General features: G+C 40.0%; 1 protein-coding gene across 1 annotated transcript in view; it reads left to right on the top strand.

The window, feature by feature from the left end:
* vstm2a (V-set and transmembrane domain containing 2A) overlaps window positions 1-26,385 on the top strand; it is a 73,823-nt gene extending 47,438 nt beyond the window's left edge. The window contains exons 3-5 of the mRNA XM_053859492.1: window positions 7,906-7,956; window positions 9,340-9,673; window positions 22,669-26,385. Coding sequence (XP_053715467.1) covers window positions 7,906-7,956; window positions 9,340-9,673; window positions 22,669-22,745 — 462 coding nt within the window. The 3' untranslated portion in view covers window positions 22,746-26,385. The remainder of the gene's footprint in view (window positions 1-7,905; window positions 7,957-9,339; window positions 9,674-22,668) is intronic.
* The last annotated feature ends 292 nt before the right edge of the window (window positions 26,386-26,677 follow it).

Genomic DNA, 26,677 nt, shown 5'->3' on the forward strand with positions numbered 1-26,677 from the left:
AGAGAAAATGACAGCTCAACAGAGAAACCCTTTGCTCTTTGATTCCTGGATGCAGGGCTTTTTTTTTTTTTTGTCTGATCGGGGAAACATAACTGTCAGATCTTTCTGATATGAGTTGGACAGGAAACATGTTGCAAGGGATAGTACGCTGCTGATAAAGATTTTCTTATTTTAGCGCCAATGACTGGTCGCCACGGCGCCTTTTTAAAAGAGTGAAATGGTCAATTCCTCAGGTCAAAATGATCTTTAGGGATTTGGTGACGTTGTACAACAATCCATTTGTAATTGACCCTTCAATTTGAGTTTAGATATTTATTTCCTGCTATTCATCCTAAGCCACTGTCATAATATGGAAATCGGAGATAAGCCGTTTGTGGCGGAGGACTGCAACTGCTGCCTCCGTCGTCACAGATTACAGAGCACAGCATGTCACATAGAGTCCATGGCCCCAGTTTCACCTCATCTGTGTTTGTGTTGATGATCGCTGCATAAACTGGAGCCTCAGTTCAATATTTGGTCTGGGAATGTGCTTTTGAGCTGGAGCTTCATCGGGGTGTTCATGTCAATCGCCCAGGGACTTCACACTTGCGCGCGCTGTTAATACAATCACAGTCACGTTGGGCGGTCGAGTCCCCATTCTCTCTTCGTAACTGATCAACATTTTTCATCATGTGACTATAATTTAGTTTCAGAAACTCAATGAAGCCTTTTTATGTGCAATAATTGCAAAGCACATTTTACAAGAACTCAATTTTAGATTTGCATGAAGAATATAGCAGCATGTCATGGTGGAGGGGTTTTTGCAATAAAGAGACAGGAGATTGGAATTGAGATACTTCAAGCAGCCCAGGCTTTGGATAAGGACCCACTCATGCAGTAGAATGGAAATGACAATGAGAAAGTAATGACAATGTCATTGAAAAACTGAACTCTGAAGAGGGTTGAAAGTTTAGTTGAAAAATACACAATTATGTCAGAGAATGGGAAATGGATGGACGCAGGCTGAGAACAAACTTTTTTTTTAATTTTATGATTTTTATTGTTATTATTTTTTTCAATTTTCAAATTTTTATCTGGCACTTTGAATACAAACTTGAGGTCAAAGATGCTTTTGCATAGAAATAATTAATTGTATGAGGAATTTTACTGACTATTACACCAACAACAAAAACTTCATAAAAGCTGTCGGAGTGCAGACCTCCACTAAGTTGCTCCACCCATAATATTGGGACACTATTATTTGGCAGTAATATTAAATTGCTTTATCCATACAATAAATACTTTTTTTTCTTTTTCTTTTTTTTCTGCATTTGAAAAATACTTTATATCATCAGTCGTGATGGGAGATGGTAGCAATATTCTGGAACTAAATGGTAGAGATGGGTAGATGAGGCTTCATGAAACAGTATTGCATTGTTGATGAAACACTGTCCAAATTTTCAGAGGCCACTAGATGGCGCTCTTGGCTCATGATGTGAGGTTTTGTTGGATTAGTTGTTCAAGTCCAACTATTTTAACATTATCAGACACTGCCATCTAGCGGCCTTTGAAAAGCCACTGTTTCATGAAACCTATCACTACTAAATGGGGCCATACACATAACAATAATGTTTTTGCCCAGATTTTTGCCAGACTTTGCCCCTTCCCAAGCAAGGATGGGAAACAACTTATTAGCTTAACTCCTGTAAGATAATGCTGTAAGAAAATCGTTTAGTCTTGGGTGTGTTTAGTGAAATTGTCTGGAAAATTAGCTTGGGCCGACAACAGTAAATGTTAAACATATTCAGTATCTATGTGCAAAATGTTTTAAGCGTGTAAAGAGAGCTGCTCGCTCCTGACTTGAACAGTGACATGCAATGGAATTTAGCCAATCAAAAAGAAGAAAACAAAGAAGAATGTTGGTCTTTTTCACATTTATTGAATTGATTTTTCAATCTAGCTTTTGAGGCTTTTGTGTTGTGTTTCCGGCTTGTTCCCCCCTTGTTTGATGGTGTATGATCACTTGAGATTTTTAGCTTGGAGGACCCACTCCTCGATGCGTCAGAACGCGCAACACAGGACACAGCACGCTCAACACCAGACTTTGATTCTTCATGTGTGGGGTCTCAGACAGATAAAGAGTTGAGAGTGTCGCCTCCTTTTCTGAAACACACAATAAGAGGTGAAGACAAAAGTTGCTTGTGGCACAGCATAGTCCATCAAAAGATCCCAAAGACAACTTGTCCCATTATCAACATGCCCTGAAAATGTCACTGAAATCCGGAAACAAGACAGACAACCGCAGATGATCACATGACCTGCTTGACAGAGGTAATTACTGCGGAGGAGACGGTGCTGAACATCCTGTGCTCGCCAAATCAATATTGTAATGTAATATTCATTGTCGTGTCCTGGGAGCAGGTCTTAGGTGAGTATGGGAGCGTACGAGGTGAAAATGGAAAAGAAGCTCAAGAAAAGGTTCACCCTCATCGCGGTTTCAAAAAGGCCTTTGTCTTTTGAGGTCGCACAACCACAAGCTTTTCTCACCTCAAGCTCAGTGCAGTAAACCTCACCATGAGTTTGCTACCTCTTCGGTCTTTGACTCACTTGCTAAGCCACCCTTGTGGAGGCCTATATTGATTTATGTAGCGACTTGTGAGTAGAGCGAGAGAACATTTTTTAAATGAATCATGTTCTTTTAGAGATGACCCATGGTATGGAGAAGGAAAGAGGTCACCAAGAAAGTGGCTCACTCCACTCTAACACGATAAACACTTTGGTACGCTGTCCATGTCAGATAGACAAAGAGATCCACATTAGCTGACAAAACAACAGCAGAGGTGAAGAAAGGCGTGACACAGAGAGCAGCGTGTCAAAGTTGTGAAAAGTCCTGCTTATTGGGTTGAATAAATAGGTTATATGTCAGCCCATCTTGTTTCACCGGACTTAGCATCAAACCCTCTGTGCTGTCCTCCGCACAAGTGACACTGTGCAGTTATACAGCCAGCGAACTTGGAAAGAAACTTTGTACACAAGGGATGCTTTTCTTGTTTTATGGAAGTTTCTTATACAGCGTAACTATGTACAAATAGAACACATTCAGTGTTCAACACACACTCTGCAGCTTTACAAACACTGTTTCACCAAATACTCACAAAGACGAAAGTTTCCCAGGTTCAAACGGATGCAGTCTGATCATCCAGCTTTTTACTGAACTTTTTCATTGCAGCGAAGAAAACACAACATCGATTATCTATGTACAAACAGGAGCACCTACTCTACACACGTATTCGAACCATCCTTATTTAAGACGATGTCTCACTCTAACAAACATGCTCATTGTTTTTAACATTTACAAAATGAACTCACCATATTTATTGAAACTTATGACATGACACCCACATTAAAGTCTGAAAAAAGGCAGTGATTTTTACATTAGATCCCTTCATTTATATGGGATATGAACGTGTCATTACAGTGCGCGTTCATGGCTACAAAAATGACCGAGACAAAACTTCATGACTGCATCATGACTAATAACAGCACCACATGAAGAAATAGTACTGCTACTACTTCCACTACTACTACTACTAATAATAATCCGTTCTTTTCCTTATCCTTTTTACAGCAAGACAAGCAACTCAGAAACCTTTATTTCAATGTGACATTTTCCTTTTCGGAACAAGGAGTAATATTTGAGCAGTAGATTAATGGCTTTTTTCCCCCCACTTTTTTTTTTTTTTTTTTTTACAGCCATTGATATTGGACATTCATTAAGTCACAATTACCTTAATTGCGTTAGCACAGTGCCGGGTGACTAATGGCTTGACACTCATAAAATGGCACTTAGTGTAACAGCCAACCAAATCATCAAGTCTGTTATGAAAATGTTTTAACGCAACAGGAGGATGTCTATTTATTCTGAGGATGTGAATAATGAAGCACATTTAGCTGATGCCATCCCTCAGCCGCTGAAGCGTGGAATTAAAAGGGTTTGGTCGCTGCCGATTTGATCCTGTACGTCGAACTGCGCGGCTCCTCTGGCCCGAACGTTCTTTTGTTTATTTAGCGCTAACGTCTGAAGAACACTATGTTAACACTTTAAGTGTGTGAGAGAATGAAATGTTGTTTGTTGCCTAAACAGAAGCGAATGAGCCCATAGCATTCGAAAACACAAGACAGGAACGCAATGGACACATTATATGTCATCGACTCATTCGTGGCTTGTTCAAAAGAGCTCATTTAGATTCCGATCGAACAAATGACAGGATAAAACATTTTCAGGAGCTCGTCGACACTGACTACTGATGGGCTGATGAGGCTTCATGAAACAGTGTCTTCATTTTCAGCGCCCACTAGATGGCAGGCTATGCTCTTATATCTTTGGATTTTACAACAACTTCAGTGAAACCTCACATCATTTTTAAACCAACAGCACCACCTACTTAGCGCTGGAAAAGAGGACACTGTTTCATAAAACCTCATCCACCCATCACTAATACTGACTCCATCTCTGCATGACAGTCTTGAAGTCAACACTACTTGCAGAACAAAGGCAAAGGCAAAATATGGACAGAACGGTGACATGAAAACAGTCAACATGTAATGATCAGAAACATGCAGGACAAAAAAACAAATGCACATGGTGGTTAACGTGTGGTCATGAGGAGACAAACAACAGTAGAAGCAAGTATACATCGTGGTCTACACACATGGGAATAACAGTAAGGGATTAAACACATGGCGGACAACACTCACTCAGGGCTGAACAGCAAAAGTAAAGTGGCGACACAGAAAGCATGTGGCACTATGAAGTAGATCCTGGACAAATGCTAGAACAATAGGGAGTCCAAGTTAACAGCACAGAAGAATAGTCAACTTTGCCCACAGAGTTGGAAGAGCCAAGTTTTTGAGCAGGTGATCTGAGTCACGTCAAGGCATGTACCCTTACACAGTCAGTCTTGGGATGCTGAAGAGGGGAGAAAAGAAGACATACAAAATAAAACCAAAACAAAGGCAAAACATGACAAGACCACCGTAGCTCAGGGGAAGTTGTTGTTGTTGGCCTGTGACAGAGAGACTGATGGCTCAATCTCTGCCCTGGATATGTTTGATTCCTGAGGAGGCTTCATGAAACAGTGTCTTGATTGTCAAAGCCTAGCAGTAGATGCTCTTGGCTTCAGCTTTTTAATTGAAATAGCTGTCTGAACCTAACAATTATAGAACAATGAGCCTTTTTGTGACCTTGAAAAATGAGGACACTGTTTCTTCATTCTCTACTATTTAGTAGATGGGCTTATGAGGCTTCATGAAACAGTGTCCTCATTTTCACAACCCACTCTCTGCTTGAAAATCTTTGGATTTTTGCAACTTCAATGAAACCTCACATCATTTTTAAACCAACAGCGCCATCTACAGAGCGCTGAAAATGAAGACAGTGTTTCAAGAAGCCTCTATAGCCAAGCTCTAGTCTCTTGGTCGGACTGGTACTGTAGCTAAACTGAAGACGTAGCAAAGTCCGTTCATGTCAAGGAAAAATGATGCTGTTGTGCATTTGTCATGCTGAAAGCCATAATTCATTTTTGACACTTGGAAAAGCAGTCGGCAGCATCAACATCGCTAAAGATTGACCCGATGCCTCAAGAATGTTTAGATTCATCTACATTTTGCTTTAGCGACGCTGACATTTCTGGAACCTATGAATGAGTTGCATCAGTGTTTCAGCATTTGTTTATTCATGCCACTCACAAGGGTTTTAATTACCATCTAATTAAACGTGTTTACAAAGATGCTCACTGAACTTCTGAATTCTGGATCGCTTTCCAACCTTCCAACCTATGAGTAACCTGCCAATTTGACTTTCTCTGAAGTGCATCAACAAATGTTCATAAACCGCTCTCTGTGCATTCACATATGCATGCAGTTCTTAAAAAAAAAAAAAAACAAATAAACGTAAAAATACATAAATAAATAAATAAAATTAATAATAGTTTAAAAAAATGAAGCTTCTGTGTCATCCATCCTGAAAGTTTGTGTAGAAATAGATGCTTCGTACACCATCGCGGTCTGCCGTCAGATTTTCACGTGTCCTTCTTTGGTCGGAAAATATACCTCAGGAAGTGGCGGGATAGCGGGAGCCCCGAGGGAATGTCCATAATGAAGAGATTAATTAAGTACAATGTAATTAAACCGTTTCCTCAGCTCCAAATTCCTTTGTCACTGTTATCCATAAATGTGGCGGCAAGTGGAGCAATTGTCCTCCACTGATACACTCTTTATAGTTCTCAGGTGACATGAATAGACTTCACAGCTGAACCCATATATCTAACGTGAAGTCTGTAAAAGACCAAAATGAAATGGATGACTTCAAATAAAATGAAGCCAAGACAGCGGGCAATTAATTCTGGCCTGCCATAAAGGGCGTCTCCGCCATACAATAACGCTTGTCAGCCCCATCTGCGAAGCCACAACTTCGCAGTCATGCATACATGCCGACAGAAAAAGATCTGACTCCTAATTCTGCTCATTCATCACCTGTCTATTGAGTGTACTGGAGAGAAAATGGCAGGGCTCTTTCTTCTTATTGCAACACTTGAAGCGGCACGATGTGAGGCAAATCCGCATAAGTAGCCTGCTCTCTCCCAGCCATGGAGTCAATGGCCTGTCCTGATGTCCTTCAACTCTCCCTTTTTTCTTCTTGCTAAAACACTTCTCAGCTTTTAATGTATGTGTTTTTCCTTTGGCAGACTTCCACTTGGCACATTCCGCGAAATGAATCTCACACACACACAAAATCAATGGCCAGGCGAAGAATTAGACTGAGATTTTTTTTTTTTTTTTTATCTATCTATATCACATCTCACTCCTGCCAATTAAATGTATTTGGTATGAAATACACATAGAAACTGTATTCAAAGAGAGTAGTATTATTATGAATACTATTGCATGAAGCTTGTTTTTCCCTCTTTCCATTCGAAGAAACCAGCTACGCCTTGATATCTTTGCTTAGCACTCTCTAAAACCTGGATTTTGTTTCATAATACTAATCATCATAATCGGCACCAGCAGGATACCGGCAATTTGCGCCGTGAAACCTGAGGATAAATGAACAGGCTTCAGTCTATTTTCGTCTTGTGTTATGAGTATTAATAACTTGCTGCCGAGATGAAAAAAATCTGGCTTTAGAAACCCACTGAAATAACAAACCCCATTCATCTCCTTTCCGAAAGTGAGGCTGAATTCTTTGTTGTTCATTCCTCAGCTTAGAAACGCCATATATCTGTGTTTTTATGCACATGTGTAGGGCATATACCAGTTGTTGGGTTAATCACTCTGGGATTTATACCTGTGGATGCATCATTGTGGGTCACAACGGTATTTTTTAGCAGTTACCAGCCCAGATTTTTCAATTTATACTTGGGCTTTAACAATGGTCATCAACATGGAAATAGATTCTTTACAAGGGGTTTAACTCATTTTGTGAGTCCCTCATCTCACTTTGGAGACCGGTCGTAATGGAGTGGGGGGTAGAGGAGGGGTACTTTTCAGTGGCCTGTGTGCTTTGCGCCAATTTCGCTCTTCTACATCTAGTGGCTTCTAAAGGGTTGATGAGGTTTCATGAAACAGTTTACCGATTTTCTGAGGCCACTAGATGGCACTGTCTACTGCAGACAGTGTTTGGATTTGAACAACAAATTCAATGAAACCTTAAATTGTGTCGACACCAAATGTGCCAAGTAGTGGCCTCTGAAAATTAGGATGCTGTTTCAATACTGCAATACTGTTTCATGATGCCTCATCGACCCATTACCAACCAATTTCAGCCAACTTGTGGATCATTTTGCAGTCTTCGGTTATGACCGCATACATGATGAGTAACATGCCTGAGTTCATATTTCTAAACTCCACACTGTTTTCTTTCTACAGATGGAATTGACATCAGAGTTCAACTACGACGACGAAGGAACAAAAATAAGTGTAAGTTGAAATAAATGCAGGCCATATTTATTCCATATATCCATGTGTTCATTTTTGCCGTTCTGATCAGCAAATGTTCTGTAAAGAGGATTAATAAGTGTGAATAAGGGGAATATTTTTGTCTCAGTAGGCCTAGATTATACAGTACGTTGCAGCTAAAGGCAAGTTTCTACTCTGGAATAATAAAGAAGGCAGTGCAGAGACTGAAGTGGGTCATCTGACAAGCAGGGTTTTGGGAAAAATTTGAATTGCGATTTCATTTGACAATATTGCAATTGCATTTATTATGTTTTATTTATTTTGGTGTGTGTGTGTTTATTCTAAGCTATTCATCCAACACTAGCAACAAACCATTCTACAGTATGTCCAAAAGAGATCTAATAAAATCAGTAATATAAACTCTGGAACATTCTGCCAGAGAAGATCCGTAACACAACATGTAGCGCCACCTTTAGATCTCTGTTTAGACCTCACTTTCATAGGCTTGAATTTATCTTATTATTCTCCTAACATCCCTTACTTTTAGCTCACTGACAGTCTAGCCGCCAGTGATCGGGCTAGTGCAAAGATTCTACGTTGTTTTTCCTGTAAAGCACTTTATGAACAGCGTTCTAAAAAGTGCTATATAAATAACGCTTTATTATTATTGTTATTACTCAGGCTGTCAATGGATTAAAATTTTAATCTTAATTATGAGCCCTGAATCTAAGTCTACTCAGATTCAATAATAGGAAATGAATCGCACATTGTGTATCTGTTTTAAAAGTAGCTTAAAGGAAGATGTTATCAGCACAAGAGCGGCCAATATTTCTTTGCTCTTGCTAACATTTGTTCACTGCAACAACGCTACCTGATAGATACTGTGAAGAACATGCTTTAGAAGAACCTCAGAGACTCTGACAATGCTACAATTGCAACATTGCTAGCATTATCGGCTTTATTATTTATTTTAATATACATGGAGAGCATATACAAATATGTGTATCTGCCTTTAGTGATGAGTTAACTCACCTCTCGTGCGACTAATTGAGATTAAATGTGATGTGTGAATGGTGGAGTGGGTTGCCAGGCAATAGACAGGAAGACGTTAAATACTGTTATAAACGTGAAATTGAGATTTGTAATTCAGTCAAATGAAAACACACATTACATTCCAAGTCATCATTTAATGCCATGGTGCATTGTAAAACAGATAACAGTGTCGAAATACTTTCCCTCCAAACAGCATAAATAAACAAAAGAAAACAATGCACTGTTAAATAAAGGAACGCGGCGACCGGCGGCATTTCATTAATATGGTAATCAGGGCCACAGAATGCTGTGTATTCATCATCACTCCCTCTCATGTCATGACACTTTGGTCTTTCTTCATTACTCTTACAGACAGTGAAAGTCCAGGGCAATGACATCTCACACAAGCTACAGATCTCCAGAGTCAGCAAGAGTGACGAAGGCTTATACGAGTGCAGGGTGACACGAGCCAACTACGGAGAGATTGTGGAGTATAAAGCCCAGGCGTGGTTGAAGGTCAACGCCACTGCCAGGCCTCGACGGCCTCTGCCACCTCAGAAGAAGAGTTCCCCATTACACCTGACAGACAAGAAGCCGAGAAAGTCCAGCTCACCGCTGGGCCAGGAGAACATGAGCTCGGACCAGAGGGTCTCCTCCACATCCTCTTCCCAAGCATCCTCCAACACAAAACACAACTCTGGCTCAGGTAATGGCTCACACAGCATGGTTACCAAGTATAACTCACTAATGGAACAACATGTAGCATTTTACAACTAGAGCAAATCGACCAAAACCTTTTATGGATTTACCTTCTGTCAGTGGAGTGACAGACAGATTTGATTTAAGATATACTGGATAAATAAATAGATCGATGAGTTTTGGGTGGCTCTGTGTCAACAGGCTCAGCATTTTAGACCTGGGTGAGTGAGAGAGTGTCCTCCATTACACGAGAGCTGGGTTGTAACGGTAGCTATAAACGTGCACACTGAGCTCAGTGAGTCGTCCCACTTTTTTACAGCCCATTCTGCAATTCTTAACTTCATTCATGGGCATGTTTTTTTTTTTTTAATAATACATAGTATGTTCACTAATGTTGATGTTATTGTACCTCACTTGAATCCAAACCCATATTAGTTAAGAAGATTTTTTTTTCTTTTTTCTTTCCAATTTTTATGGGTGCTAACACCCCATTACAAAAAACTAAAACAACTATAATACTATTGAATAAATTTAATTTGAAAAAAGAAAGCAAGGTCACTTGTGCGGCTGTACAATTATGACCACTAGTAGAACCTTGTGTGTCACCACCTGTTGTTGAACTGTACAGTAATTCAGAGGTGTTACTCAGGGGTGCCCATCCAATAAATACTTAAGAAATCAAATAAATAAATTAAAAAAATACTATCTCACAACCTGTCCAATTGTAATGAATGTGCGAATTGTTGCAGTACATTATGGTGTGATGCTAAAAATTGGTCGAGTATATGATGATATTGTGGGCTGACTTATGAAAAAGAGCTCCAAGCAACATTAACAAATACACACAGACACGATAACGTGTGGCTGATAAAGGATCAACAAAGTCCCCAGAGAATTGGACCCTTCCTCCCCATTTGCTTGAATGGCTGGCGTGGACATCATCCTGCATTATATGGTGGCCAGTGTGGCAAACTCAAACCCTGGGGGCCAAATCTTGGCTGCCGAATCAGGTTATTCAGCCCGCAAGAACAAGACATGATTTCAAGTGACGTGAAAAAACTAATTCATAGTGCATGAAAAACTATATCAGGCTCGTGGGTGAACGTCAAACATCAATGTGGAATAACTAGTTCATGCAGGTGAAGGGGAATTTAATGATAAACGTTTGAGCTGTCCTAATCCTGATGGAGGACAATTTCTGTATCATGAAGCTAATCGTGCGCAGCTTATCCACCAATAATTAAAAGGCATATTATTTTCTGATTCTGTTCTCAAACCTTTGCTATCAAAATGTACCATTTTGTTGTGTTATTTGGCCCGCGACTGGTCCAGAAATCTTGGCTCCTGCTGTGATTGAGTTAGACGCCGCTGACGGAGAGCCAGACATTCATGACAAAATAGACGATTCTATTTTTACAGCTTGCTTTGTTCATGCACATACATTTGGCAAAACAGGTTTTAAGCGTTGGCTCTTTCACTTCCCTGCGCCGACCACTCCGCTGTGGTTGTGATCTGTCCATGTAAAGCAGTGGACGATCAATGATTTAGTGAGTGCAGCTCCAGACGGCTCTAAAATGTCTTGCCTGGATTTATTGTTTGGAAGGTGAGGAAGAACCAGAGAACAAAGATGTGTGCCTGATGTTCTGTTTCTGATTCCGTCAATGAAACAATCATTTTTAAAGTGAGCTGCTGAAGCAGATTTCATTTGTTGAGCTGGACTGTTTTGATTTCCTGTACTTGGGGTTCAACTCAAGGTCAATTGCTTGCCTCCAGCAAGCGCAAAATGTTCCTTCAGGAAACATTGAATTTGCGGAGATGATAACACTTTCGACCGATTCCTGCCGCTCTTCACGGGCGATCCATGTGTTATAAGAAAAGCACGGCTTTTTACCTCATGGCCGTTTCACCAATGATATTGATATAGAAATGCACCTGCTGAAATAATCTGGCAGGGTGCGAGGGCGGCTCCTCTAGCTACAGACATTTTAGTGCTGCTGCCACCTGCACAAGCTGGCACCGTGATGAATAACGTCCCAGATATATTGTATTTTTACCCCTTTCCAAACAGCATCCCCATTGTCTAATTACCCGCATCAATTACCTTAGATTTGATTTGACGTTATTCTCCAGGCCTTAAAATAAATCGGGGTAAATAAAACAATGCAACTATAAAAAGAAGCAGGCAACAAACACACAAATCATGCCGGTAAATACGAATGCGCAGTATGGTAACCAGTTAGGTGATAAATCTTATTTTGAATTGCGAAGTTAATGGTATGTGTGCAGTTTGAATAAACACTGTTGGCGTAGTCGAAAACTTTTCATGGTATTATGGGTCAATGACTGAGCTTGTATTTTGGTTCCTATGTGACGATACAAGGATTGGAGTTCTCCCAGGCTAAATATGTGGGCATGTTTATACGCTGCCACCTTGGTGCGTGTATAAGAACAGCTCCAGCTAATGATGTGTTTAACAGTGGATGGATAACTCTGACCAGAGCAGCAGAGCAGGACTAATAAATCAAAGGGGTTGGTGGCCGTCAGGGTTATAGATTCACATGATAATTAGATTAGCATTGATTTTTTTTTAACTAGTTTATCAGCTGATATGTGTAGCAGGCCAGGCTGAGTTGAATGCATTTGATAGGAAGACTCACAACGCTTGCTTCTTGTGTTTTTGTGTCCGTGGGGTGAAGGGACTGGGTTTCACGGCTGCTTTATACCTCCACTTTCCTAGAAACGTAAACATTCTTAAAAATGGAGCTGACACAGAGATGGTAAATACTACGAGCTATTGTTTGCTCAAGAGACATTTGAGATGGATGGCATGATTTATGGGTTGGTGTCGCGCATGCCATCATATTTTGACCGAACAAAACTGTAGCTGAAAAATCATGAATCAGTAAGTGAAGTGAGAAATATTCCTGTCAGCGTTTTATCTTTTCAGATCCGAACACGTCAAATGATACAAAAAAAAACTCATACAAAGCAAGTTGTATAATTACAATTCAGTCAAAAGGTATGCTTATATAAGTACCTAGTTTTGTGTGAAACAACAACAACAGCCTCAGCATTCCTTATACTTTCCAGGCAAATCAATAGATCTCCACTGAAATCCCAAAGTATCTGTTATTAAAACACATTTGGGAACGATATATTAATAATTTATAATTAATATTAATAATTAATTAATAATTAATCTGACTTGCTCTACAAATTAAAGATTAACATTTAGCCGCTGCAGTTCCCAGTCGAGACTTCCGTGTACATATGTATTTATATTCTTCCCTCCAGAAGTTGCTCCGGTGTTTCATCATGTTGACGGAAACTTGTCGACTCAAGTCATCCTTGGCTGCTTTCTATGGTTGAAAGAATTTCTGTGTGTGTACTGCAACAAGCAATGAGATGAGCATGTCCTTCAGTCTGACTTCCTGATGAGTCACCATAGTTCACTGAATCACGAGCAACAAATATGAATCGTTTCAAGCCATAATCGAGGACTGTAGCGGACGATTATGCGTCGCCATCGTTGCCATTGAGCACTTGGTGCGTCTGTTACCATTTGTTACAAAGGCTCACACATGTGTAATAATACATTTTGTATTATTTCTACCCTGTGCTAAAACTTGGATAGGCAGATGTGTGACCTGTACAGTAGGTTAATGTAACGGTTTAGAAGTCAGTTTGTTCAAAAAAACATATATATATATATATATATATATATATATATATATATATATATATATATATATATATATATATATATATATATATATAGCATACAATATACAGCTTTATATTTCCATTTATTCCATGTTTATTTTTGAATGATGGTTACAATTAACATGAAGTACAAGTAAATGTATTTATTTATTTACTTAAGAGTTACTCTCCTACTCACTTGGCCAAATGTACGAGCACTCAGACCCGCCTGCTGTGATAGTGGAGAGTAAACAGTGTGACTACTTTGTGGCAGTGAGTCCTCAAGTCTGTATGTGTGACACTGATAAATGCTTCTCTCTCCGGCTCAGCCACCTTCTGTGAGGGGCAGCCAGGCGTTGGCACTGAAGCCACTGAATTCTGTCACGGGTCTGCTGTGGTTTGAGGCAGATGAGCAACAACTGGTAAATGGGTTAAAATGACAACCAACCAGAGGGTGAACATGAATTCTCCCTTTTCTGCAACGTTGCATCTGTAAACAATGAAGCAAGTTTTAGATGGGACAGATGAGAGCAGGGGCCGGCGAGGCGGTATGAGCAGCAGATGAGTGGTCGGCGCACAACTACTCCACATCAGTCTGTCAGCTGCTGTTAAATCAGACCGCTCATCACTTTTGTCAGTGTTGTTTTCTTAAAGCTTTGAGGTGACAGGTGATGAATGCACAATACCAAATGAACAGAACATGTCCCTTACCCGAAATCCCCCCGGGGGCCACCAGGAATCCTGCATGAGAGACGACTATATTTGGCTTGGTTGCATAAGCACCCTTCCGAAAGAACTAAAATACAAGAGCGGAATCACTGACCTTGTTGCAGAGAACCACCAGTTCTTTTACCCGCCTCCACTCTATGGTCGAAGAGACACATCTGAACATTGTCTTCTACCAGAAGCAGACATTGCTGAAATAACTTACATATCCCTTTCCACGATGGTGCATCGAGTTGATTTGTTTAAATGCTCAGGGGCTGTAAGTCGTCCAAATATTTGGGATTGAACATTCAGAAAAGGGTTTCGAGGGATGTAGTGAAGTGAGTGCAGGCAGGGTGGAACAGGTGGTGATCTGTGGTGGTTAAAGACATTAGCTCTGACAAAAATACAAGACTCTAGGGATGTGTATAGGCAGGTATCTCCAGACACAATACATACCCAGATAGAACAGGGGTGTAGTCTCAGTGAGGCTGGGCCAACAGCTGGCAGTGTGAGGGGTCCTGTGGTTTTCCCTCTTGCTATTGATCATTTTTGCCTCATCTGATGTTGTTATTTATTTGCATTAAAATAATAATTGTTGATAATTTCAAAGAAACTGAAGAGCTATAGAACTGACCAAGTCATCAGTCAAACATCAGGCATGGTCTTGAGGCGTCCCATCATGCACTGCAAGACTGAAAGGTCGATTCTTTTATCCTTTCATATAACTCGGATCTGGTCATAATATTAATTTCAACAACATCAGCGATTTGGTGACACAAATCGTTTGATTCCAAAAGGCAGTCTGCAAATGTCCCGGAAGTTTTGGACCCCTGCTATAGAGGATTGATGATGCGATGTATATCACAATACATTACTGTCAGAATTTATTATTATAGTTCTTTCAAGAGTTATTTTAAGCAATGGAATCACATGACATAGAGAACGTACAATATGAGCACAGCGAAAATAGTTTGTTATGAACTGCAGTTTATCAGTAACTTTTCAGAGTCCAACAGAGACATGAATAGTTGCTTTTGTCTGCTACTACTTAAGCGCTGCGGGTGAAGGTCTATTCATTTCACATTCAACCATTGCAGTGGCCAGTTTTGCTGACCCAGGCTTGAGATGCTTTCCAGATCTAGTTGTGTTTTATAAAGAGCTGACGGTGGAGGTCATCATGTCGAGTGTTTGCTGTCGAAAAATGACTGGACGCCTTGTTACAACTCCAAAAACCAAGCATTTCCAAATTAAAGATCGGTATTGCAAGCCAAAAATATCTATACCGGCATATACCGACCATAGCATTGTTTTTTCCACTTCATATTATTTCTTATTAATTTATTGTGATATTTTTAGTACAAAGCATGTTACGAACATAATTTCCTTTGGGATTAGAACTATTTTTTGGATTCTGATTTCTGATTCTGTTCCATTGGGATTCACGATATTTGTGTTCAGCAATATTTTCTTACACTCTCACAAGAAGCAGCTTTAGAAGTATCAGAGATGAAGATACTGAATTTAAGAGTGACTAGGAGGGAGAAGATCAGAAGTGTATCAGAGCGACAGCTCATGCAGAGGCAAAGTGAAGGAGGATCGACACTGGATGCAGAGATGAGAGACAGTGCTGGGCAAAGAACGTCGGAGATGGAAACATGAGGAAACCTGCAGCTGCCACCCCTGATGGGAAATGCCAAAAGAGGGAGACTGAAACAATGCAAATAGAACTTGAAGACAACAATGCCGTGAAACAGGAAGAACGACTGTGCCGGGTCAAAGGCTGGTCGGTTAAAGCGCAATACGTTTTGCTTTTCCGGGCCACTGTACTGGATAATTATCAGCTTCAAACAACTGGTTCATCGGTTTACTGCGAAAGAGAAAACTACTTTTTCAGTGCGGCAAATAAAGGCTTACAAAGCTTGATTTATCTGTCATTACAGATGCAGAAGCATCGTGGCTGATCATAAACAGATGAAAATGACAGCTAAATAATGCTTACGACGCTTGCTCTACCTGGTTTTATGAAGCAGGTGAAGCACTAAAACAGGCTCCAATGAGCAAGGTGATATGATGTGTAAATGTGATGCATAAACCAATGTAGTTCTCTCAATAAGCAAATAGCTGCTAAAGCAGTAATAGTAGCAATGTACCAGGGGAGAGAAGAGGAGACGACCATTTCGGTCGCTGAGCAGGGAAGATCGAGGAGCCAAGAATTTTTTTCAAGAATTAAGAAAAAAATGAAGGTTATTTGTGGATTTTTTGTTTGTTTTTAAAAAAAAAATATTTATTTATTTTAGTATTAAAAATGTGATGAATAGGATGCATGTATACAACATGCGGTGATGAAGGGCTAAAAGACCAGTGATGGAATGACGTAAACATAGGAGGGTTTCCTATCACAACTGACACTGAATGATCTGCATGATGACATAAATTGAAAGATAAAAAGGCTTATTACGTGTTGGTATTTGATCCAGAGCCTGCATTTCATTTTAAAAACACTGCATTGTGGGAAAAGAAAGCTGCGGAAAGATGCTATCAAAGTTGCAGTCTGCTACTGCTGGATGCTTCAGTGTTCAACAATGAGCAAACCGATGCGTCAGACTAGTCCTCGGAAAACAGGCAGACTGTTATATCAGTCAACAATGGCTAGTTTAATATCACCAGGGACCTCTCCTGCCCTGTCAGCAGCAAGCCATGGAGAGATTCAGAAAGAAAGCCAGCCAGTCAGGCAGAGGAAAACCAAATGGCATGAGGCCAGTTGGAGATCCCAGCTGAAGGCCTTGGTAGTGATTCACTTTCCTACCATGCACAGCCCTCGCTGGCCTGAAATTGATATTCCACAACATCGTTCGACCAAGCCAAGTGTTCTGGCACACCACTGAATTTAGTTTCAGCTTAACTAGGACATCACCATAAGTATTTGGTACCAAGCTTAAAAAAAGTTACCCAGCTCAGAAGAATAAATTATTCATTGAGAAAGTACAACTCCATTTTTGGCGTATTATGCTAAATCACCGCGCTTTGTTTTTTTTTTTTTTTTTCTTCTTTGCTCAGCAACGGAGAGTGCAAAGCTGAAAAACAACAACTTTGGCTTTGTTCTTCTCTAAAATTAGCAGGGGGACAAGAGCAGGTCTGTGTACCTGTGGTGTAATTGTTTAGGTTGGCTTTGAAGTGAAATGCAGCGCGGAGAAAAATGATTTAATGCTGAAGCATATTCCATTGCCAATACGTACATTTTAATTAGCTTATCTTATCTTTGTCACATTGTCAGATGACGGCCACCAACCTCTGTCTCCCGGCACCATTTCCACACTTGTTTCTCTTCAAACTTAAATAAAAGCATCTACAGCGCAGCCTTGACCTCAGCAAGATGTCGGATTCCTATTCCAATAATTGAAATATCATTGGATGTGAGTGGTTTTCCCCAACATCATCGCTTAGCCTCAGACTCTCATCCTCCGCTCTACAATTGTTCCTTCGATAACAAGCTGTTATGTTAAGAATATCCGCCCAGGGAATGTTTACAGTTCTTAGGAGGCACCGCAAATGACATGCATTAAACCAACAGGCTTTCGATACTGTCCAACGATCACGGCAGGAACGAACCTTTTGATGACACCTCTGCTTTCACACAGAAGGAAATTACATGTGTGTCAAAATGGCCATCCTCATTATCTCAGCGTGACCCGCCCCTTAAAGCAGACAACACACATTGTGACACGGCTTTAATCGCCTTCCCAAATGCCGCCTCTTCCGGACGGGAGATTTGAAGACAGCCACATGTGCAAACAGCAATATGAATAGCTTCTACGTGGCTGCTGTTATAAACTGAGGCCCATCGTCTTGACAAAGTCGTGATGAAGACCAGTTCCCCAGCGACCCGGTTGGGTATAAGCTGCCCAAAATAAATGTCTTTTTTTCTGTCTTTTAAATAAAACAAGGCTCGTCCTGGCCTATTCCAGTGTTTTATTACAATATTACTCACAAAATGCACTTGCTCCTTTGAATACACAATCAGAAGTTCTTCTTATTACTTGGCCGGTCCCTCTGTGTTTTTAATGTGTCTGTGCTCTTGGATTTTGATGGTTGTTCCTAATAAAACAGACACAAATAGACTTCTTCATAAAGTGTACTGTAGGCAGTTACCTGCATTTTGTTTGTTTTCATCCACCCAATGGTAAAACTACAATTCTATATACATTTAAACCTCCCAGTTACAGAATATTGTAATACTTTATATTCTCACTTTATATTCTTTACTTTATATTCTCACATTACATTCTCTATTCACTTTTTTTATGAATTCTACATACAGTAACTGTATCAGATACAATTTAAGATATAATTTTGGTTGAAGTCAATTGAATTATATTGTTTTGTTTTGTTTTTTTCAGCTCTAAACAAACCTGTGTTAGTAGATGGGCTGACGCCCCTTAAAATGGAAATAAAATGATCAAGAATTAAGCATTGAAAAGCACTCAGAGAGCGCAGACCTCTCCCATTCCACTCCCATCAAACAACATACAATGAAATTTATAAACCACTTTCACCATTCCTTGATTCAAGAATTCTTTTGTCATTGTGCCATTCTTTTAAGGCTAAAACAATGCTCTGATGCCTGCCCGAGAATGGGACCGGGAAAGCGTTGGTGAATCCTAACTGCTAAACCACTCCAGATGCTGGATGCACGTTCCCGAGCAACACATTTTTTTGTTTGTTTAAACTCCCATTGATATGCTATTCATCATTATTTATTATCACCGTGGATTAGTGAGTGTGGCGGCGCTCATGAAGTCTTGCTTTGAGATGTAGCTCCAGGATGCATCACTCTGGAATAGAAGGTATTATTGCAGTATCCCTTGCATGTGGGATGGAAAACATTGAAACAAGTACCATAAGTTCCAGAATATAGAGCTCACCGCAGCCACTTCATTTGAGAAGCATAATAAGCCGTACTGGTCTATAAGTCGCGGGTGCTCTGAAAGGTCAGTGGTGCCCCCGGCTTAAAAATGTATGAGGATCATTGAAACAAACAATGTTCTGAACTTGAATCATGGACTCCTCACATCTTTTATTTACATTAAAGCCCTGAAAATGAGCCATTTGCGCCGGCGTGTCTGAAGGTCCCACACCACAGCCAGTCTCAGCTGCTGCCACTTGTCTCCGGTCCTCCAGGAGATGTGCTCTGTTTGTAGAGCTGCGGACACGTAGGTGGAAACAGCACGTTTTGGCAGCATGACGCTCTTTTGCTTTTAAAAATCCATATCCTCGCTGAGTCCTTGTATACACCGCAGGGTTCAGAATGTGAGAAAAAGGTGGCGGTTTACAGTCTGGAAATTATGGTATGCGTATCATATGATGTATCACAGAGGCCATCATTGGACTCACACTTCCACTTGATGATCGTCGATATGCTATTGGAGAAATGGTGTGTTGTCCCACAATCATCTCAACACAACTCTTGTATCAATATCATGTTGAGAGTCAGTTCCTCCAAAACACAGATGGACTTGGTGACTATGAGGAACACTACCTGAATCAATCAAAAGTTTAATAGAAGTACCTTTAGAACTTTTCAAGATATGTTCCCAAGAAACAGCCTTATTTATACTTACTATATCATTACTTATAGTCGTATATTGTAACTGAATGTGAAGAACAGTGAGGACCGACACTGTGCCGACAACAGGTTAGTACGTTGAATGAGACATTGAGTATAGGGAAATGAGACTCAGAAAAGCCTGACAGCAGATGGGAAGGTAGATCAAAAGAGGTATTCCAGGCGCACTGAGCAAACCGCAGATAGCTTGTCGCGGTCATGCAAGGACTGACAGGCTTTTAAACCCTCGATTGATTGCCAACAGGTGGACTGAGGAGACGGAGCCATGACAGCTAAATTAATGCAAGGTAATATTTGTCAAGATTAATAGCTAATTCCCATCCGAGCATCCCAGGAACACACTTAAGAGTGTGCGCCTCGGAAAAGTGAATGTGTGTTCAGAATGAAAGTGGAAGCTTTACAAAATCAATGTTAGAAGCTCCCGCACGCAAGATGAGCGTTCTCTCAACATACACTCTCACAAACAACTCAAGACTGGTGGTCGGTACATCGGATTATTTACTTCTAAAAGACAGAAACTTTGTTGAGTAGATTGTCCACAACAAAATGTCGGCCTCAGGCACGTTCATTTCTCTTCTTGTGACTCTAAAGCATAAGCTGGATCACTGTTTAATGTATTTAATATAATCGATAAGACACGTAGGATTTTATAAAAAAGCTCGAGGTTCAAGGCTTCGCAGTATATTTCTGAACGCTGTCTCTTTGCATTTGCGTCATGCTTGTTACTCTTGGCTGGAGGCTGATTAATTATTCTCTGTGTGAAGGATGTTTTGGCCCAAAGTGATTGCTGCTCCTCTGTGGCAGTCCTGTTCTGCAGATAACCTCCAGCAGAATACGGAGAAATGAGGGTCAGGACCATCCATACTGAGCGGCACAGCCATTTTTGCCCTCACCCTCCAATCAGCATTGGCACGGGCAAAAAAAAAAAAAAAAAACGGGTTGCGCCTGAAGACAAATGTGCCCTGCTTTCCCATGTTTCCAAATTCCCTTCTTGAAAGCGACGCCTGGCTCAGTGATCTATAAATGTCAGGGTGATTTAGTAAATGTGTCATTTTGTGGTTTGACAGGAAACAAACAATGGCGTAGTTTTGAAGCATTGGTAGTGTCTAGTTGACTGAAACTTGAGGGGGGTTTCGGACAAAATCATCAATTTATGGATGTAGTGTCGAGTACCAAGTAATGCAGTGAGCAGGAGTGTATTTTAAAGCGGTGGAACGGTCATGGCCGTGCGTAGGCGGCAAACACTGCACTTGCATGTCGACAATAGCACAGTATATGCAAAGAGATTTTTGGGAAGAAAGTTGAAAACCTGTTCCAAAGTTCAGTTGCTTTTTACACACTACAAATTTATTTTGTTTTATTCTCGGGTTATACAGTAGATGGTTAAAAATAACAATACTGAAAGAATAAAAGTCTCATCTTCTACTACTACAAATAAAAAACAAAAATAATAACTCAGTTATTGCAGTTATTATGTGCTTAATTTTCTTCCACACCATTCTTTTTTTTAGTTAGTCGGGTTAAGGTTAGATCGCAAGACAGCGTGAATTTGAGTTATTGGTAACTGTTGAATGAGCATTAATACTTCAGTGAATAAAAGTGCAGATCCACGTGCAGGAAAAGAGATACGGCAGAAGATGTTTCCTTCAATCCCACGTTGAACACTAAGAATAAAATTTACGTCTTTTTTTTCCCCTGCTTTTCCTCTTCTGAGTCCTGTAAGTGAACTTGAATGAAGATTTTTAGATACAGTCACAGCACAATTGCTGATCAATTGTGAATCATGAGCGATTTTTCGACCATGATTTTAACCTCTTTGTCCATTATTTAACAGCTTCAGGCAGTTTCAGAAGGTGTAACTCTCAGTCAATAGTCTATTTCATCTTACTTTGGTATTACAGCAGTGAGGGTTATGAATTGCTTCATCTGGGTTTAGTAGGTTTCCCTTTTACTATCTATGAACTGATCTCTCGGCTTTGTAGAAAGCAGATGAGAAGAGTGCAGAAACTAAACTGTGACTGAAACAAATGACCAGAAGGAAAAAGTAATTCAAGAGTTGACAGATTAAAGAGCAAAAATACAAATCAGTTTTATCACAAATTAAATGTGTAGACTAAAAGATAAAGATTATGAATGAATCGGAATATTTCCGAGCTGCCGCTTGTTGATGATGTCACTACTCAGTATCCCTTGTTTTTTTTATATTTTTTATTTTATGATTAATTAATTAATTTATTCATTTTTCTAACAGCTTCTTGAGTAAATGAAATTTAAATTCAACAGTTGGAAAGCAAAGGATACATCTGTCGGTAAAAGGGTAGTAAATGAAAACGAATTTTTTTTTTAATTCTTGCAAAACAATTTAGTTTCATTTTTAATTGTCAACTATAATGCACATAACATTGGTGCCATCTCACCATCCTCTTGTCTTCGTCGTCGGGAACGTTTAAGGTCAACCCTTCACATTGCAGTAGTCTTTCAATTGAGAAATGTTTTCCCGCCTGTGACACCGTAGGCAGCACTACATCAGACTGCGCAGCACATGGACCACCAGTTGATGTCATTTCAATATATGGAGTACCATATTTAATCATGAGTCAATGTGCCAATGGGAGAAGAAACATTTTATTCAAGTGCAACACCAAAGCGTCAACATACAATGTAGAAAGCTGACTTTAAGGTCAAAGTTGGGAGCCGCAAAACAGAGTGGGAAACAGGAAGTGGAATAACAAAATAAAGGCAGATAGTTGGTCATCAACAGCAAAATCTATGTTTCATGGTTGTCTATATTTTCTCTGTGAGGCTGTATTCAAGAGATAAAATGTATTTTATTTGGTGGAAACAAAAAAAGTGCCCTCATTTGAGAGAAGCAGGACATCATTTCATCAATTCTGCCATAGTCAAGGCAGCTGCTTGGCACAGACATATTTGGCTTTTCCTTAATATTATTTCTTTCCTTCTGTCCACAGGTACAAGAATATCAAGCAGCCATGGACTGGCTATCATCCTTCTGGCTTGCCTGCTGGTGAGGGATGCCTTGTTATAATTGAGGAACTGACATGACCCGTGGCTCCGATCTCACATTCTTCGTTTGCTCTTAAAGTGAACATGCAAATTTGCCTGTATAAACCCCCCCGACCCAGCACCCCTACCCACCCCCACCCCCTCACCCTCTACGGCGTACGGACAGCACAGTTTCCCCTCATTTTGTCGGCCATTTCTGTATTTGCACCGGGCACATTGCCATCAGCACCTTCGAGCGCCACTCACCCATGATAAGCTGGAATAACTTTTGTACAGATGACAACCAGACACAAAACTGAACTCTGTCAGAGAAAACTCATAGAAGAATGAGTTCAATATGGTTTTGCTGTTTTCTGTCCTGTGTTCCTTGCTCAAATGTCAAACTTTTACAAGACGCACATATATATATATAGATGTATACATATATATATATATACATCTGCATCTTGCAAATAGCTAAAGTTATTGTATGTGCTGTAAAAATAGTCAACATCTTTGAACTTCAATGTGAACATGCCCTTTCAAAGACTAACAAGACAAAGATATTAAGCTACATGTTAATTCCGACTGTTAACATTAGCCATCGGGTTGGTCATTTGTGTCATTCTTTCCTGATGTGCATAAATAAACATCTTGTCAGTGCTACATATAAAAGGTGTGCATGCTATGGAATCGAAGGCTAAAGGAGGCGTCATGAACATGGACAGGAATCTGCAGAAGGAGTTCAGTGTTACAGTATGTTGACTTTAGCTTTATTTTGATGTGCTAGCTTCTGTTGTGTAAAGAAATTGAACTGACCTTTGTCCTTTCATTTGTATTGCATCCTAGTAGGAATAAAATGAATGTCACACACTTTGACTCATCCAAAATTCTGCCCATTGGATAGACAAAAACGCGTTGCAATATTCCTCGCACACACTGTTAATGAGAGAGAGATTTTAGAGTTGTGGATAATAAGGTTTGAATTGTTTCCCCCCAACAGCTGCAGTGGTTGTAACACACATCCTCATTGCTTTGGCACCATATCGATGTTGGGAAAGTGGACTTTTGTGTCCTATACTGACGTTGAAGGCAGCTATTAGGTTTTCCATTGAAACACCTTCTGCAGCATATCGCGATACAACGTAAAACAAAGATGGCACTTGGGTTCAGGTAAGCCATTGGATGGCTGTCCAGTCATTCTTCATATGATGAAGTGTTTGCTGACATCCAAAGCAAGTCAGCGAAGAGAGATTCTGAACGTCTCCACCGCGCGCCCGCTACAGGGTCCCCGTCTTGGGTAGCAAAGTGTTTTGTACACCATTGAAATGCCAATGCGTCAACAAGGTTTCCTTTGTCGTCACAATAGGAAACAAAAGTCCACTTTTTTTAGCATCCGTATATCACGCCATGGGAGTGAGGATGGGTTGGTTTAATAAGGCTTATGACAATCATACATCAACAAATGATACCAGGCATCCATCACTTCAGTTGTCGATCAAACATATTTGAAAGAATCAGAAGTGTAATCTAAAGTTCACCCAGAGTGGTCACTTGTGTATACTTCACCACGCAAGAGAGGTTTGAATATCTTTAAGAAGCTCTCAATAAATGCTATGGATGTACGGAATGTAAAATGTAATGTAAAATGAAATGCAAAACTGTGTTGTAATTACACAAGCGGTAGTTAGTAGTTACACTCACCCAGTGCTTACACTCTCTGGTCACAGGCATATCTGCAGTTCCTTATTTCATTCTTCATTCCTTCTCATTTCTTAAAGGTGGCAATACTGAAATCTATGATGACTACTGCAACGTGCTGTTGTGATACCAAACACTGGAATAGTTGGATCAGGATTCACACATTAGCAGGGATCACGCAGGTTAGAGTCACTGAATAGCAAAACAAGTCTAGTGTTTAGTCTTAGTGATGGTGTATGAAACAACTGCAAAGGGTTTCATGGCAACATGTGTTTGAAGCCACAGTCGTGACCTTTGGAGGTACTCATTCGCAAACAAAAATGGGGCTCACAGAACAAAAACAGGGAACAGAGCAGTTTAGCAATTCTTTGGATTATTTTTTACAGCTCATGCTAGGTAGCTTTAGTGACTCGAATAAAACTCCTAAACTGATCTTTGCCTTTATAATTTCATTGGCATGGATTGCATTCGAGCATCCCATTGAAGGTTCCACAGCACTTTTGTTTAACATTCATCAGCATTTGCCAAAAACTGAAGCGTTGGCTCGTGTTCTAGCCGTGATGTCAAGCTCCGCTTGCTTCAGGTTCCATCGGCCAGTGTGATGCCCAAATGAGCGGGTTTGTCTGCCAATACCTTTGGCGCTTTAATTTGCTGATCACACTGAGAGAGCATATTTAAAACGCACAGCTATTTCACTCTTTAAATTGTTCGCGCCGCACACTTGCAAAAACGCCTTTGCTGCTTACATCGCACTCTTACCATGCTTTTTTATGTCCCCGAAAGTGGTGGATGTAGGGTGAAATTCCAACCAGATATTCAAAAAAAAAAAAAAAAAGTGAAGCAGACTGGCAACATCAAAATTTAATATGTATTTACAAAATACTATTTCTCATAAATTAGACTCATTGAGAAAATAATGTGTGTAAAAGTCTCAGTGGCAGTTCAGTCGTGTCTCTTTCCTTTTGTCGTCATAAGTTTTTCAGTTATCAACGTGGTAGCAGTGCCTGAAGCACTCGTACCAAGCTAAGTACTCTCTTAGCACAGCTTGAACTGTGGACATATATGAACCTGTTCATTCAGCACTCCAGTTCAAAGGCTAATAACGGGGTTTGGGCACCGCGGCACCGATGTCTGGTCATCAGCAGCATCCAGCTTTTAAGGACAGAGTGCATCTTGGTCTAATCCTTCTGCTTCTCAATAAACCCAAGGTGTATTTCCACAGTACATCCACTGTTATATATTATAAATATAAAATACATATATAGAAATATATTAATACCTCTGGAAATGGCTTTTAAATAGATGAGTGTTATATGTTACAGATGAATGAGGACTTATTTTGGGATTTAAAAATGGTATTTGAATTTAAAAAAAAAAAAAAGAAAAAGCTACAAATGTACAACCTGTAAATGAAATAATCAGCATGTTAATATGAAAAGAATTTAAAAAGGCAAAGGCCAATGTTGTTATGTACTTGTAACAATGGTGTCATGTTTTCATATTTAAGTGTTAACAAGTGGGGTTTTTAACCGAAAACCAACAACGGTATTGAAAATGTTTAACCATCATCTCTTTTTAAAGTTCCCACCTACGAGAGGAAGAGAACAATGATTGATTTTGCAGTTGAGGGATGAGAAATGGAGGGATTCAGGTCAAACTGTGGAAAGCTTCGTCCCATCCACGAAGGGAAGGTTCCGAAAAGCAGGGATTCAGAACTCATCACGCCAAAAGAAGTGTCTTCACGTGTCTGAAATAACTTGTCACTATTTCATTTGTTTTTCTTTTTGTATTTGTATGACATGAAGATGCAGTCCTGTCTGTTTTACTGAGCTGTCGAAAAATATAATGGATTCTATTTCTCTTTTCTTTGGTATTGTTTGAGTCCTCTGTAATGAAACATTGCAACCGTTTGTATAATAATGACAGTATCAGAGTAATATTTAAATAAACCATTTTCACAGATGAAATTACAATATTGATAACCCATCTTCCCTTTGCTACCGATGTCTGTGCTTTCTTTATCGCCATTCACATGTCAAGTCAACAAGTCGGGAGAAATCAGGCCAAGTCCAATTTTTTTATTAGACTTTCGAGGGCCATAATGACTCATCCACTGTTGGCTGACTCCATCATTGGCTTTCCAACCTTCATTTCCCTGCACACTTCAGCCCACTTCTGATGAGAGGTCCAGTGTCGTCGCCATCTCAAAGTGGCCAAGACACAAACAGGTAACTATTTCAATCACGGATCGCTTTCTTCGCTGAGGGTTTCTTG

The sequence above is a fragment of the Synchiropus splendidus genome, chromosome 3, assembly GCF_027744825.2.
Source record: "Synchiropus splendidus isolate RoL2022-P1 chromosome 3, RoL_Sspl_1.0, whole genome shotgun sequence".
NCBI lineage: Eukaryota > Metazoa > Chordata > Actinopteri > Syngnathiformes > Callionymidae > Synchiropus > Synchiropus splendidus.